The sequence below is a fragment of the Eublepharis macularius genome, chromosome 9 (genome assembly GCF_028583425.1).
Source record: "Eublepharis macularius isolate TG4126 chromosome 9, MPM_Emac_v1.0, whole genome shotgun sequence".
Classification (NCBI taxonomy): Eukaryota; Metazoa; Chordata; class Lepidosauria; order Squamata; family Eublepharidae; genus Eublepharis; species Eublepharis macularius.
In genome coordinates, this window is record NC_072798.1 from 44,035,130 (window position 1) to 44,051,457 (window position 16,328).

Sequence of the window (16,328 nt, forward strand, 5' to 3'; positions counted from 1 at the left end):
AAAGTGCCTCATTTTTCTTGTCCAAGTTTATCGAATTTTGAGCTAGGTATAGTTACATAGAGGAATTCTGCACAGCACCATACAGATATCAGTATTTCTTTATCAATCTCCATACAGATATTAATGTTAACTAAAATAATTTCAGAGGGGTTGCTATGGAGGTCTTCAGTTAAAGAGCAAGATCAGGGTTCAAAAGCACTTTAAATACCAACTAGATTTCCAAGATACGAGCTTTTCAGAGTCAAAGCTCTCTTTGTCAGATATCTTGGTCTTTAAGGTACTATTGGACCCAGATCTAACTAAAATAATGCCATGGTAGTGTAAAGTGCTGCCAAGTTGCAGCTGACATGGCAAACCTGTAGAGTTTTCAAGGCAAAGAGACGTTCAGGGGTGGCTTGCCAGTGCCTGCCTCTGCATAGCAAACCTGGACTTCCTTGGTGGTTTTCCATCAAAGTACTTGCTAGAGCTGACCCTGCTTACTTTCTGACAGCCAATGAGATCAGGCTAGCCTGGACCATCCAGGACAAAATGATACTATGCAACTTAAATATTTGCCATATTGACTGAAGCTCCATTGAGATTTTGTGGGAGTTTAATTATGCACCTTTGTGTACTTTCAGTGCCACCTTAAGCAGAGTTGGACCCTTCTAAGTCCATTGATATCAATAGAAGAATGTAACTCTGTTTAGGATGGTGCCGTTTATCTGACAAACATGTAAGACTTCAGCTTTACTTTTCTGGTTTTTTGCCTAAAACTGGGAAATTACTGCTGGACTCTTGGTATTTGATGGAAGTTGCAATATTAGCTGTGGCCTTGGAAAATCTGAAACACACTCAATTGGAGTACAGAGTTGAGATTTTGAAAATTCGCTTTAAACTTAAATACAGGGTAACTAATAGATAAGAGCATTTCATAGGGAAAATCATGCTTATAGGAACAGAAAAGAGATTTGACACAGAAAGAATGGGTACTGTCTCTCAGCTAAATGCTTATTTCAAATTAACCTAACCAAATTAACAATTACCAAACATCCATGCCAAGAGATATGCTAGATGTACCTATTAATCATTCAAAAACATATGGTAACTTATCTGTTGATTACATTTTAGCAGAATGTGATACTTTAATATCCATTTTGATAGATATCAATTTTGTTTTATAGATGCAACCAATAGAGAAGAAAATAGTTCAAAGGAGAATTTTCTTAAGCCACATTGACAGAGAAATTAGTTAAGGGAAAGGGACAATGAAATATATTAAGCAAATGTTGTGTGACCTTAGTGCTCAGCTTCGATTAATCAGTTCAGTAACCTAGTAGGTATAAATAAATGTAAATGTATAGTAAATGTAAAAGACTGGAGTAAAACTTGCATCCTCAGAATATGCTTGTAGAGAATGATGTTCAACAACTCTGTCTTTGAAGATGTTTTACAACAGAAGATAATATTTGATTTATATACCACCCTTCAGGACAACTTAATGCCACACACTCAGAGTGGTTTACAAAGTGTGTTATTATCTTCACAACAATCATCCTGTGAGGTGGGTGAGGCTGAGAGAGCTCTGAGAGAATTGTGACTGACCCAAGATCACCCAGCTGGCTAAAAATAGAGAATCAAACCCAGTTCTCCAGATTAGAGTCCTGCCACTCTTAACCGCTACACCAAACCGGCTGTCTCACAAAATAGTGCAGGATCTCTTGGGACTTAGTGAAACATTGAGAAGCTGGGATTGTTGCTTATATGGTGGTGGAGGAATCATCTCACATGTTAGTCCTCCACTCTTAGCCCCACCTTCCGGCTGCTGGTGGCATTAGAAGCTAAACCCTATGATGTCCCTGACCAATGATAAGGGCTTCCATTATGGAAGTGCAGCCCAGCGGAAATCACCTGGGACAATGCTGATAGTCTTCTTCAGGAGAACACCAGTAGCTCTTAAGGCTGAATACTGAGATGCCTGGATTGCGGTAGAAATTAAGGTGTGGGGAAACATTCCAAAAATTAGTCCTCCTACTTCACTCCCATCTCCCCACTGCTTGCGGCCTCAGTAGCTGGATCCCTGTCCAGTGCTAAGGGAAAGCAGGGAAGTTTGAATTTTTAAAATTATCCTGCCAAAAAGCCGCGTGACACTGGCATTCCCAAATTCTAAACACAAGTATTGACAATTGAAATAAATGAAATTTATACCCATGCAAGACTGCACCCACATATTGTTGGATATTGCACAATGGTTGTGCTATAGCTATTTTCCTGTGTGGACAAAATAATCCAGTTGCAAATTATTACTATAGGGCAATATCCAACAATGTGCAAAGGATGCAGCCCAAAATGTGTGGTGGGGGGAGGAAGGAAGGACCACATTAGCATAATTTGCAAATCGGTGCCAGATTTTCAAATTCTGTGCCAGATTTGCAAATTAGCATAATTAACATAATTTACAAAACATTTTTTAAAAAATGATTAATTTAATATAAAAGCTACTCCCTTCTGCTTTCCATATGGCACTAATGATACTAAGTGGCCTGCCCAGAGGAGATTAAAGATGTTCTTGGCATATCTTTTAAGAATTCCTCTAGATAATTCTATCGGGGACCTATTTTGTAATCTAATCACACCCGTGATTGTATCCCCTTCCTGAAATTAACAGTTTAAGTTTATCTAGTAGAGACCATAAAGTCTGCAATAAGATTGGCAGTGCAGTCCTATGCAGAGTTCGTCCAGTCTATGGGAATTTTTGATTCTGCACAGACATAACATACAACACCAGCAACTGGGCAGCAGCTTAAAAAAATAATTGTAGAATGTGCACAGGGGGAAAAAACAGGGAAAAGATGGACAAAAACTGTTTCTGCTTCCCATTACTTCCTTGCATGTGTGGAACTCTGGAGAACATGGCAAGCAGAATGGATTCTGAAACGCTGTAAAGCGACCGTGTGGCATATGAGGCAACAACACAAGAGTTTTGTGAGAAACTGCTCCAGTAGACAGCGTCGTGTGAGGAAAGTGGAGCACTATTTTTTCATCTCTGGCAATCTGTAGGCCCCTGGACAGCGGTGTTGCTTTAGGTTGAGCAATGCTCATTGAACGAGTTTTCTAAGAGAACTGTGTGGAGCATGGCAAATCTGTGGGAAGAGGTGCACGGAACTGCTGGCGGTGGTTCTGCTCTGGCTCCTTCCTTTGTCCAGCAGCATTCACCTTGGAAGCCTAATTAGCCTCTTCCCTTTCCCCAATAGCGTGCTATTTGAAGTATATTTGAGGTATTTGAAGAATAAGGTCAAATTAAAAAAGTGTCAGAAGCTTCACCTTTGAAACCCCATATAACATTTTCTGGAAAAAAGTGATGCACACTGATACTGCTAAGCTTGCAGTGGCTTCTCACCATAACTGGCAAAGATTTTCGGCTAAAGCCACCATTATTTGTAAGACCCGAGACCAGATCTCCTAATCTTAGCAAAAAAAAAAAAGCCCCACACGAATGCTTCTGTATGAGCATACAAGGGCAAGAGTGAAGGGTTTCCTCTGTGGTAGTTTCCTGATTAAAACTCTTTTTGCAAAAGAGGAAAGATCAGAGTAGGAAAATGGTTAACCCCCCCGCCCCCCCATGGACGCATTATACTAATAAAAAAGGATGTAGGGTAGAAGAATGTCACAGATCTCCTGCATCAAAGGTAGATAAAGCCTTGCTTCCCTGTAGTGTTCTCTCCAAAGGAAAATCTCACTCCAAATCTACTCACAATGGATCAGTGGTACAGTAGCTGTTTTGTATCTGTAAGACTCCAAGTTCAATTTCCATCTTCTATGTAGCAAGCTTTGGTGATCACCTAGCTGTTCCGAAGACCCACTTCCCTCTTTCCCAGAAATTCCTTCTGAGCCTAGGAAAGTTAACACAAGGAGTAACAGCTATTGAGTTAGTGGGCTGCAGGAAGGAGCCAAGTCACCCTCTCTGCCTTTTCCATCAGTAGACTGGGAGGGGGGCAGGTGATCTATGACCATTACTGCCATCTACTTTTAAAAATTTACATTATTTAGTATTCTTTTCTCACTGAGATTCAAGGCAGATCACCCAGTGCGAGCCAATCTCTAAGTTAACTTAGGGGAAGACGTATGTACTGTACATTACAGTAGTCGTATCTCAATGTTACCATAGCATGGATCCAGGTGGCCAGATGTGCCATGTCAATGTCGGGGCCATCTTTTTGGCAGCTGCCTTAACTTACTTTTCTAGTACTAGTGCTGGATGCAGTATAACCCCTAGGCTCTTAACGGAGTCTGCAAATATCAGATGAATTCATTGAAAGTGGGGAGTACAATGTCTTTAAAGATCCCTACTAGTTGATTGCTGAATCCAATCCAATGTTGTACAAAGTGTCAAAGGCCAAGCACTCTGACCACTGGAGACTTAGTTCAAAGCTCGTTAACATTTAGCCAGAGTTAGCACTTTATTTCAGAGCCATCTTTATAACCACAGACTAAATAAATGCAGGTAAATGTTTATGCGTTTTAGGTGTCAGTGGTACTTTATTCAAAAAAAGGTTCTGCTTACTGAAAAGAATTACCAAAAGGAATTACAACCCATACAATACTGTATGTACTCAAATACAAACCTTTTTTTAAAATTAAAAGCCAGATATGGCAAAAAAAGAGAAGGGATTATCTTCTATTTGCATAGAAGTTACAGGTATGTCCAGTAATTTTGGGGTGGGGGGGTCTTACATTTAGGGCTATCTTCTTTTTGAGTAAACATGGTAAGTGCAAAGCACATATTCAACTGTTCTCCAGTTACCATAACCAAGACTCTCGTTTGTGCTTAAAAGTTTTTGAAGTAACATTGACAGAGCCATTTCTAAAATCATCCAGCCATCACTACATAGTATAAATACAAAAGGAAAATTTATTCTCAAGTTTTATTAGGATTTCAGTTGAATGGAGTCTAAGGTGCTTCAGAGGAATCCTCACAAGGATATCCTCCCTTCAGAAACGAACTCAGCAATACCACATATGATAGAGAAATTGGTTATTGATGGTAATTGTGGGCACCTGGGAAAGAACTGATCTCTTACAGGCTTCAGTCCTATTTCAATGCTTCTCCAATTGGAGGTGATTATTTTTTAATCAGAAGACAGACAAATTTAGATGGGCCATCAGCCTTCTAGTTACTTTCAGGAGGTTTCGTCTACTGAAAACAATACTACCCACCCAAATCCATGCAGCATCTCAGCTAAACATAATGGCAGGTATGCGTTTTCCCAGAAAACAGTATGACTAGGAAGGGTAGTTGTTTAGGGTTCTGTCAGCCACATTTCAACCTTCTTATGGGCCAGGTCCCTGCCCAAGTGTTCCTCACCAAGGCGTGTCAATCTTGAAGGGACAGCTGATTGCTAACAGAGGAATCTTCAGCCTAAGGGAACAAACACACTCAATGGAACAAACACACTCAAAGCGAGGGCCAGATTTTGCAACATCTTCCCCATCTCCATCACATAAAAAAATGGAAAATGGTAGTATGAAATACTTCTCTCCTCCAAGCACTCTCCTTGAGAATTATTTTGTGTATCCATTTTCAACATGAGGCACATTGCAATTTTTCCAGGCTGAAATCTTGTCATAAGAACTTTTACCCAATCCCACTAATCAGAGGGATCAGCCCCTCCTGAGTGTATGTGGTAGATTGTTCTTCTGTGCAGTTATCACACTAGATGCTCCCACTCAGATGCTTTCTAGATCTAGGCCAGCTTGATGTGGATCCAGTGCAAAGCAGAAAGCAAAGCTTTCAGGCCACTATCTAGGCTTTTTCAGCTTGCAAAGTTTCTTAGTGCAACGAAGTTTCTCTTATTGGTTAACTGTTTGTCCACCAGGATAGCAGGCCCAGACCAGGTTCACTGATTGATCCCTGCCCAGAGAAAGAACACAGAGGAAAAATTTAAAAACATACACTTTCAATATCCATTTAGCCTTTCTAGTATTTTCCTGTATTTCGAGCATTCATTCAGTAGTAGTCTACAAAGATCACTTAAGAGTTGCATACTCAGTCTTAAAATAATGACTGATTGAAAGAGCACCCCTACCCCTAAGGACATACAATAGTTTGTATGCTTAGTCATAGGTTTAAATTTTGACTGCATACCATACTCACAAATTCTTCGAGAACAACAGGATCTGAGTCCAGTAGCACTTTAGAGACCAACCTATCAATTGTTGTTGGGGTCTTCTGTCATTCTCTTGTGGGCAACTACCATAGTATGATCTTAGCTTGGGCCTTAGGTCTTTCAGGTAGTGCTAAGGATCCTCACTGCAAATGGTTGTGTAGAGAGAAACACTGTTAAGTTAGTTACCACAAGAGTATAGGGAGCCTCCTTCTTCTGGGCCTCCTCTGCAGCACCAGAGGTGGATGGCTCTGCAGAGCTTGGGCCTGTTGGGGATGTATCAATGAAGGTCTCATCCACTACACGGAAGCGGATCTCCTCCCCTGTATCCATATACAGGTCATGGGCTCCTTCTTCAGTCTCATATTCCCAGACCCACACTTGCTCAGCTTCATCACTGGGCAAATTAAAGGTTAAGGCAGAAATGCAGTAACAAGGCATTGAAGTTTATAACATGAAACTCTTTCCATATTTTAAATCCTATCTCTTTCTACAACCCTTCCTCACACTGCTTCGCATACAAATCATGCTGGACCTACTAACACCTGTCTTGGTTTTGCTGTACTGCAGGTCTCTTGGAAGACAGTCAGGAATATCCCTAAAAGGAACTCTTGCTGGAGATATCAGAACATATGATGGAAGCAAAGTAGCATTCTACTATTTACTAACCCTCAGCTAATGTACCCACCTGTACTTACCTCCCTCTATTGCCCTCTACTATACTTATCTTCACAGACTACTCTAGAAAAATTCTGCATATATTTTTTTCTGGTGGCTTATGTTACACGGATTGACTGTTCTTTAATGCTAGATAGGTCTGTTGTGGCCATAACATTTTACAGCATATGAACTAATCTTGTTTGTTGAACACATGGGATCATTTTAAGGTCAGCACATTCTTATACATTAATCACTGAGAAGCTGTTCAAAAGATACAACTTGGCAGGTTGCTGTAGAGATTCTGGAGGAATGATGATGTCATCAAAAAACCCAAGAGAAACTGCAGAAAGAGGGAAAATTAATACAGAGACTATTCAGGCAAAATATGATACCATTTAAAAGGTTTTCCTAACCTATACAGGGACACACCCAAACAAGCATTTGAACACAGATTCAGCATTCTGCCTACTATCACACTTTAAACCACAAGTGATATTCTTCTCCTCTTCCTCTCCCACTACTGTTTGCTTTAAAAAAATAAAAAAATAAGATACCTGTGCAGAGATCTTGGCAGAGTCTAACAGCTACAAAGGAGTGATTCTAGTTACCAAAGGCAACTACAATCAGTTAAAAGCAAACACAAATGGGACAGAGTAGCTTCCTTTGAACTGATACTTTACTAAAGTCTCAGGAGACAGATTTCCATACTAACATCTCACCTCATTTGTATATAACCCAATGGATCTAGTTCTCACAGGGCAGGCAACACGGAACAACTGGATAATCCAAGTAGTTTACATACCTAAGATATATTGCATTCAGCACCAAAAGAGGTCTCAGTACCAAGGTGATAGCAGCACATTGTCTTGAGTTCAAAACAGTTGGTAGCTGCATATTCAGGGCCTTGTCCTCAGTCCTCATGGAGAGAAACATAATCCCCACTCTTCTCCAAGTGGATTGGTTCAGCAATCTGGTGATATTAACTGGCAGCTCGAAATCAAGCTTTAGAGACTACTGGGGTGGGGGGAGACACTCTTCAATCAGGCAGCTGAGCAACTATACCAGTCATTTTCAAGAAATATTTTATTCATCTGTAACTATATTCATTTCAGGAATTACTCCCTAACAGCTCCAGCCTCCTCAGTAGTAAAAGTTTAGAATTACCATGCACTCCTTCCAGGCTGCAGCCTTTTATCTCTCCAACCAGAATTTCATCCAGAAAGGGGTGAAACACAACATACCGAAAATGCACTGAAAACAGTAAGGATAATCAATCAATCAACGTGATTTCTCCTTAAATACATGAAAACAAAGCAACCATGTACTAGCATTCTCTAGAAAGCTATGTTCTCTGTAAGCACAGCTGGACATAGACAGATATCAGCATAAGGTTTATGGTAGTATTCCCTACTCGTCTATAAACTAAAGTTTCAATACATTTTGGAACTGTTCTTAGCAGGCTAATTTTTTTAAAAGAAGAAGGGTCCAGGCTCACGTCTGTGTGGGAAAGTAGCACCATAAAGCGTAAACAGATTGCATGGGCCTGCAAGAGACATTTTTATATTTTCACCACTAACAGTCACACTTCCCTCAACAAGGCCATGGACAACTCCCTGATAACTTTCATTTGTCATCGCTGTGATGTGCACTCAGTTTACACACAACACACACTTCTGATTTTGCCCTCCTCAACTTGGCTTTTGTCACATTATAATAACTTTGTGCTTATATACCGCTCTTCAGGGCAGATTAGTGGTGCACTAAGAGCAATTAATAAGTCAGTGTTATTATTATCTCCACAACAGACATCCTGTGAGGTAGGTGGAGCTAAGAGAGCTCTGAGAGAGCAGTAACTGACCCAAGGTCACCAAGTTGGCTTCAAGTGGATGAACAGAGCACACGAATGATGTGCTAAGTACAAGAATCCAGTTTCTGACCTGCTGGATCAGCTTTTCATGATTCTGCAAGTCTCTATGTATAAAACAGTGTCAAGTTACTGCCAGCTTATGGTGACCACTTAGGGGTTTCAAGGCAAGAGACAAACAGAGGTGGTTTGCCATTGCCTGCCTCTGCCTAGTGACTCTGGCATACCTTGGCAGTTTCCCATCCAAATACTAACCAGGGCCAACCCTGCTTAGCTTCTGAGATGTCACAAGATCAGGCTAGCTTGGGTCACCCAGTTCAGGGTTTCTGCAAGTCTAGCAGATTGAAAATAACTGGTTTTGATCTTCAACTAGAGCAGATGAGATAATAACTAGATGAAGTGCAACAGTAAGGGAAATGAATATAAGACTGCCTTGTTTGCACCCAGGGAAGTATACTTATTGATTTCTCTTGTTAAAAATTCCATCTGCAAGATATATGAAAGTAAGGTCACTAGCAAATACAGGCATGGGCAAATCAAATATACATTGGGATAGGCCTTTTGCCAATAGTTCTCTTTTTCCATTAATCAGTGAATGAAAAATAAGAGTCAAGGAAAAAGATGACAAACATTATATATACACAACTGTACTAAGCTATAAAATTTAAAATAGCATGTCACTACAGCATTACAGAGAAATAAATTGTCACTCCTATGTAAAACTGTTGTACTATTTACATTTGTAAATGTTGGCCATCTAAACTTAGAATTTAAGGGCTGCTCTCTGTTAAGCGCATCCTCGAGATAGTCCTATACCATTTCAGCAGGGGGAGTAATAGAACATACTTGCAATTAGAACACACAGGTTAATTGTTTGCAGTTTCTTAGGCATATCAATGTTTGACTTATATAGAGACACCAGTTTAATTCTCCCATATTACAAATTTAATTATCCAACAATTTGCTGTTACACCCTTGAGTGAAAATTCTTAACATGCATGGTTATGTAACGTTGTCTTAATTCTCCACACAGAAACATTCAGAGCAGATACACATTCTTGAAAATATCAACAGATAAGAAAATGTGGAATTGTTGGCACATATAAGAATAGTCACCATAACTCTGTCCCAAGGAAAGATGGTACTAAGGATTAAACAGAATCTGCATTCCTCAAACTATTTGGCTTTAGGATGCTGTTAGCTATTCTTAAGATCAATATTAAAAAAAAAAAAGAACTGTTGAAGTCTTGTAGTTGTCAGCATTTGCAAATCCTCCTCAGCTTTGCTAGTTTTAACTTCCCCAAGAAACTAGATTAAGATAAGTAGTTGACAAACCTTTTGTGTGTGATGCACCATCTCCTGGAAATATGTAGGAATCTTCCAGCTTTGTGATGTCATACAGACAAATACAGAGGCCAACATTATACACAACCTGTTTGGGAAAGAAGCCTACATAGCAATAGGTTCCAGTAAGAAGGAGAAAATGTGTTAAACTTTCTTTAATTAGTGTGTCAATTTATGCACAAGAAAGGTTAAACAGATTTCCAAAGAGACACTGCTGTGTGTGTCCCAGAGCAACTAAAAAAGTTCATTTTTAATTCCTCTTTTTCTGCTCTCCTGCATTTTGTTACATTACCCTTAGTCAGCAAGTACTATAAATGGAGAGATAGAACCTAATTTGCTACCAATTTTATCCAGTCTGTTAAAATTAGTAATGACTAGGGACAACTGTTTGCTCATTACACTTAATAAAAACAAGAATTTGCACTACGATTAATATTATGGGGAGAGACTAAGGCTCAGTGATAGAGCAGAAGTTATCAGGTTCAATATCAAACTTCTCTAGTTAAAGGATTTAAGTTGGCAGGTTGGGAAATAGTTCTCTCTGCCTTGAGAACTGCTGCTAGACTAGCTAATACCGACAGATATTTTAATAGTAAGACTTTGTATGAGGCAGCTTGATAGGATCACACTAAAGGACCACATTGTTCACTAACATTACTGAATTTGTACCTAAAACTCCAGGACTTTGGAATATATATTCCTGTTACTGCAGGACACTCTGGGGTGGGCCTCTAGAAGGATCATTCCCAGGTGTCAGGTCACCATGGCACTTAAAAATTTCATCATGAGATCATGGATTTTCAGCAATGATTTTATCATAGCACAGAGTTCCCCAATGTGATACCCGTGGGTGCCATGGTGCCCTTGGGCAGCTTTCCTGGCACCTGCCAAATGTTTTTAGAAAGTAGACAGGGCCAGGTGGGGCTTTTGCTCAGCCGGGCTTCTGATTGGTCACTAGAGATCTGATTGGCTATGTAGATTTTTAAAAAGTTACTTTGGCAGCAGATGCCACCACAGCACAAGGATCTCACTTTATGAGTATAGTTAACCTGTGTGTATGCAAGAAAATATTTTTAAACAGTATGTTCATTTAAAAAGGCATCCTGTTAAACAAAGCTTTGCCTGAAATGTTGCAGAGTTACTATTAGAGTTATACATGACCTCACTCTGTGAGATTTTGTGGTTGGCTGGGCTTTGACTTGTGGCAGTCATTTTGTGCTTGCGCCCACCATCCAATGTCAAAATTCCAGAGGTGCCTGGAGGCTGAAAAACATTGGCAGACCCACTGTTGTAGTTTCTTTCAGTAATCCTTGGTAGAAGCACAACGCTTTTTACCATTTCACATCAGTTTGTTTTGTTGTATGACATAAAAATGCATGTACATGCAGGTTTTGTCATTGCTTGTTTATCTGTTAACCATTCAATGGTGGAAGATAAATTCATTTCTTAATCAGTTGCTTTCTATACTGGCTCCAATATTCAATTAAATTGAGCTTCTTCAAAGTTCTAAGAAACTGGAGAAAAGCTAGATTAGGGTTAGCTTTTGTTGTGGTGATAACAACCAGGATTACCCCTATATTTATTTTTATACCACAACACTGTGATCAACGGCTGGCCTAAAGCACTGTAAGCTTTACCTTATTTGCTAGTTTCTTATTTAATTCTTCTGTGATGGCATCATTAAGCTTCCTTTCAAATTGCCACGGAGGTATTCGCACAGTATCTGTCATTTCCACTAGCACAAACATATTGGGAACCAAGAGCAATGCTATTGGAAGGGGAAAAAAGAGCATGAATGTTCTGCAATTATTTATTTGAAACATTTGTATGCTGCCATTCTACACAAATAGGGTCTCCAAGGTGACAAATGTTAAAAAAATTTAAAACATTTTAAACAAATTCAATTTAAAACATCTAAAATAGTATAAATAATTCCATAAAAACATACACCCAAACACAAAACACCTAGAAGAGGGATGACGGCAATAGCTGTTGTTGTTGGTACAGTGAACCAAACAAAAAAGAATTCACTTGCTGGTGGAAGACAGCAATAAAGGGGGACAGATAAATCTCCCTAGGGTGGGAATTCCAAAGTTTTGGCACAATGACTGAGAAGGAGCTTTTTTGGTTTGCCACTTATCTAGCCTCAGATGGCAGGGACAAGTAGGGCCTCCAAAGATGTCACTTTCAGCCCCTACAACTGTATGCTTTGTTAAATGTAGACATTCAATCATTTGCAGAGCACATAGTACCTAACAATTTTCTCCAATAAGAAAACACTATTTGAGAAATTGCCATAGCAGATGCAGAAGCTTTACTGCTGAAGCCAAACACAGATATTCTACTAAATGAATCTCAAGAAGCTGTGTCCACACAAAGGTTGGTCCTTCCTAGGCTCAGATGTTAGAGAGGTTATTCATAAAGGCTTTAGAGGAATGAAACTTGCAGTTTGTATTATTTAAGATTACTGGGTCTTTTTCCATGGAGTATCAGATACTAACAAATGTATCATTCCTTTTTTCACAATGGTCTCTTTTCTATCCTCCAAGGTAAGTTTAAGGAAGTTTTTTGACTCAGGAATCACAGAGATCACTTTAACTAGTCATAGAGTGAAGTATGCTCACGGAAAGGTTTATTTATCCTGCCATGTTCAAAAACAATTTTGTCTTCATCAAAACCAAATGGCTTTCCTCTACCATCAACAGAGAAAAGCAACAGTGGAAAACACTCTCTTCCCCACCTACTCTCACCATAACCTTATTTTATATTTTATTGCAGGCACTGTAGCGGACCTAGAGACTGACAAAATAGTACAGGGAAGATCCAAAGCTGCATGCCTCCATCTCACCCACAATGAGCCCATATGCCTTTTCATTTTTATACCCTCTGTAATGTATTCTGTTTTCAAGAATATGATTATTTATGACTACCAAACAAACAGAATGGAGACTTCCCATCCTCTCTCTGTTTTGATGTGTTAATTACAAGTCGGTTCTGGAACATTTAAGGTGGTTACAGCCCAAGCTACTGCAGGTATACATAGAGCATCCGAGACACCTTTTGTATCTAAGCATATGCGATTCAGCAGTTCCAAGGCCAAAGGCTTTTGGTTTGCAGCATGCTTGTAAGCAGGAAGCCGTCTTTGTTTAGTTGCAAACCAGCCTGTGTGAACTGTAATCACAGTCAGGAAATATACATGTCCATTTAAGAAATACTCAAACTTCTAAATGCGTAATTCAGTTTAAATGATGACTGAAATCAACCCATCCTGCCTTCAAAAAAGCGCCTAAACAACCCCAAATAAAGAATTAGGGATGGGAAATACCCGGCACTGAACCGGATTTCCAGCCACTCAGCCGGCCAGCCGCGTCGAAAAGTCATTTGCAAGTCGGCCGGGACCGAAGCTCCATCTGGGCATGGCCCGCTCCCTCTCGGCCCACCCCTCCAAAGCTCTCGGAAAGAAAGCCCTTTCGCCTCCCAGGGAGGAACGGACGGGCCCCGCGCCATCGCCCAGGCTCATCCCAACCCTCCCCGGCAGGCGCTGCCTCAGCGATCCTCACCCACCAGCCTATCTGCGCGGCTCCTCGATCCAAGCGCAACCGAAACTCAGCCAACAATGCACCAACCACACGAGGAGGAAGCCGCTCAGGCCCCAGCCGGATGGACTCAGCTTGCATAGGCTGGAAAACCGGCGGCTCCTCCCTCTCCTACTGCCGCGTCCTGTCTCTCTGGCGGGGTATTTATTCTTCTCTCAGCCTCGCCACTAAGGGCTGGCCTAGCTGGAGGCGGCTCTCTTGGCGCAGGCTCTGATGGCTTCGAGAAAGGGAGCTTGCTGGCTTATGGGGGGCGGGGGCGGGGGCGGGGGCGGGGGAGAGTCAGATGAGAACCAGAGGAAGAGGAGGCGATTTAACCTCGCGCCACTTTTCCTTCACTTATAGAGTCTATAAGTGAGTCACTGAGACTCAAGGCGGGATGACACAGTGTACCAGAGACCGTAACAATAGGGCATTACAGAAAACGTGCCGAAATTTGAAAACAAGCAGAGATCTGATGCAGAGCATAAGCAATTCTAAATCTGACATATATTAAACCACTCAAAAACTACTTAGTAGGCTCATACAACAAGAGAAAGTACATAGCAGTATAGTCTATAGACCCTATTCCTTTACTAACCTATCTCTTTGAAACCAATTCCTCCTGAATAATTCACTTTTGCATAGTTTGCAGAAAGCCATGGAAGTGGCAGGCCATGCCATAATGTTTGGGGCACGCAGACTAAGCTCTCCCAGTCCCTTTTCCTTTAGCTAACTTCCAGCTGTTCTCATGTTTCCTGGAGCATGTTCAGTCCTCATCAGGACATTGCCCCCCTTAATTCACAAAGACACATTAGCCCTGTTTACATGTTACAGTGAACTAGAGTTGCCAGCTCTGGGTTGGAGATTCTTGGGATTTGGAGGTAGAGCCTGAGGAGTCGACTCAGTGGGGTCTAATGCCATAGAGTTTATCCTCCATAGAAGTTATTTTCTCCAGGGGAACTATCTTTATCTCTTGGAGATCAGTAGTGATTCCAGGAGAACTCCATGCACCCGAAGGTCAACTGTACAGTGAACGTACATAATGCTTGTACATGAGTATATGTTTATAAGAAAAAGCCAACATGGGTTCACTTTTCAAATGAAAGGGGACCAGACCAGTACTATCCAAATAAATGTGGGCTCTACATCACACATTCAGCAGTAAGTGCCTTGAATCTACATGTGAATTACTCGACATACATATAAGTGCTTTTTTTCTTAAAAAATGTTTAGGGGTACTCTCAGTTTGACTCAAGAAAATCATCATTTTACAGTTCAAATCGGAAAAAATAAATGCAGTCAATGGACAAAATTACAAACAACATGCTCACTCTTCATGTGGTCAACAGAAGACGGGGCCGAGTGCCCACTCTCCACGTGGTCTACAGCAGACACTGTATTACACAACACCAGTGTCGCATCTTTTGTTTTTACAGAGTCATCATTCACTTTACACTTCTTTGCTGGCTGTGATGTAAAATAGTAATTTTCCCACTCATATTGAAATACTGCCACTCAATGAGGTTATAGGCCAAACTTTCATCAGTAAAACACCACACTACTTCACAGATTAAACACTCACTTCCATCTGAAACTCAGGAAACACCATGAAAGGAAATGATGTCAGAAGACTGTCAGTGATGAGAATTATGGGTATTGCCAACCAAGCCCCTCTATAGTAACGCGTGTGCACAACCAGAGAGTTTCGGTATAGACAAACTCTTTGCACACTTTGCGCAAAACGTACACAAATACACAAATTGGTCACTGCCATTGGGGGTAGCAACATGACTGACCAATCACCGTGCTAGATTCCAACTACCAGAGCTCCACGTGGCTTAGAGAAGACTTGTTTGTATTTCTCCGCACCCTAACAATCACCAATTACGCCAGGGATCTCGGTGGCGTTCCATGCTCAAAGACGTTCCATTTTTTGTAAGACAAACAGCGCTTCTAGTGAGTTTAAATATAACTAAACATCTTTGTTGCCAACATATGCTACATAAAACTTAACAAATCACATAAATAACCGTAATATGTTTGGAGTTGGTTTAGCAGGAATTCCAACATTTTAAAATTTTTACTCTGTCCCATTAGATTCACAAAATGTTTAGGGGTATGCATACCCCTGCGTCCCCCAAGGAAAAAAGCACTGCATATAAAGAAAAACCAAATATATGCTGTGAGCGGACTGCTCGTGTGTTTGCTGTAACTTGTGAATAAGCCTAGTGTTCTGCGCCGTTAGGGAGTCCCAGGAAAGTGCTGAAACCTTAAAGTAAGAGCATTGTTTTGGGTGCCTGCCCAGTACAGATTTGCAAGCATATTGGCTGCGAGAGTCATGTAAGGAAACATGAAAACTTCGGCGCCACCTAGAGAAAAGAGTGGCGCTGTGGGTGTTTGTACGCGACTTAGCTGGCCTCTCCTTCAATTCCTTCTTTGAACAAAGCAGAAGTTGCTTGACAGCAATTCTGTAGCCCAAGCTTTCCCGCGCGATGCCGACTGTTCCCAGGACCCTTTGCTTCGGGTCCTCGCTCTTCCGATTAGTTACCTATGCCTGTCCTATCTAATTCAGTTAACTGAAGGGCGATCCACAAATATGGTTTTCGGACAACGAGGGAGACCTGATCCTGGCATTTAACAGTTAAGTAAACAGAGACTAGGTTTGTTGTATGTTTGTTTTTACTCCGGCATTATTATAGTCGCCTTCCCCCATTTCTGGGAAGAGAAGGCGTTTGGGATTGT

General features: G+C 40.9%; 1 protein-coding gene across 3 annotated transcripts; it reads right to left on the bottom strand.

Moving 5' to 3' along the window:
- Positions 1-4,512: 4,512 nt before the first annotated feature.
- On the bottom strand, positions 4,513-13,654 carry POLR3H (RNA polymerase III subunit H). Of its 3 annotated transcripts, none has more exons than XM_054988592.1 (7): positions 13,576-13,654; positions 11,649-11,779; positions 10,003-10,099; positions 7,968-8,054; positions 7,080-7,143; positions 6,333-6,540; positions 4,513-5,890 (listed from the first exon to the last, which is right to left on the bottom strand). In XM_054988592.1, the coding sequence occupies exons 2-7, from the start codon at positions 11,757-11,759 to the stop codon at positions 5,837-5,839; spliced, it is 621 nt and encodes a 206-aa protein (XP_054844567.1). In that variant the 5' UTR covers positions 11,760-11,779; positions 13,576-13,654; the 3' UTR covers positions 4,513-5,836. The 3 variants fall into 3 exon arrangements, with proteins under 3 accessions (XP_054844567.1, XP_054844568.1, XP_054844566.1); XM_054988593.1 differs by having other exon boundaries at positions 13,572-13,641; XM_054988591.1 differs by lacking the exon at positions 13,576-13,654 and adding an exon at positions 13,337-13,565.
- Between the last annotated feature and the right edge of the window lie 2,674 nt (positions 13,655-16,328).

Coding starts and splice junctions, on each gene's coding strand:
- POLR3H (XM_054988592.1), bottom strand. CDS start 11,759: ATGTTTGTGCTAGTGGAAATGACAGATACTGTGCGAATACCTCCGTGG. Junction 10,100..11,648: donor ATAAGAAACTAGCAAATAAG/GTAAAGCTTACA, acceptor TTTCCCAAACAG/GTTGTGTATAATGTTGGCCT. Junction 8,055..10,002: donor TGGTGCATCACACACAAAAG/GTTTGTCAACTA, acceptor TACTGTTTTCAG/TGCATTTTCGGTATGTTGTG.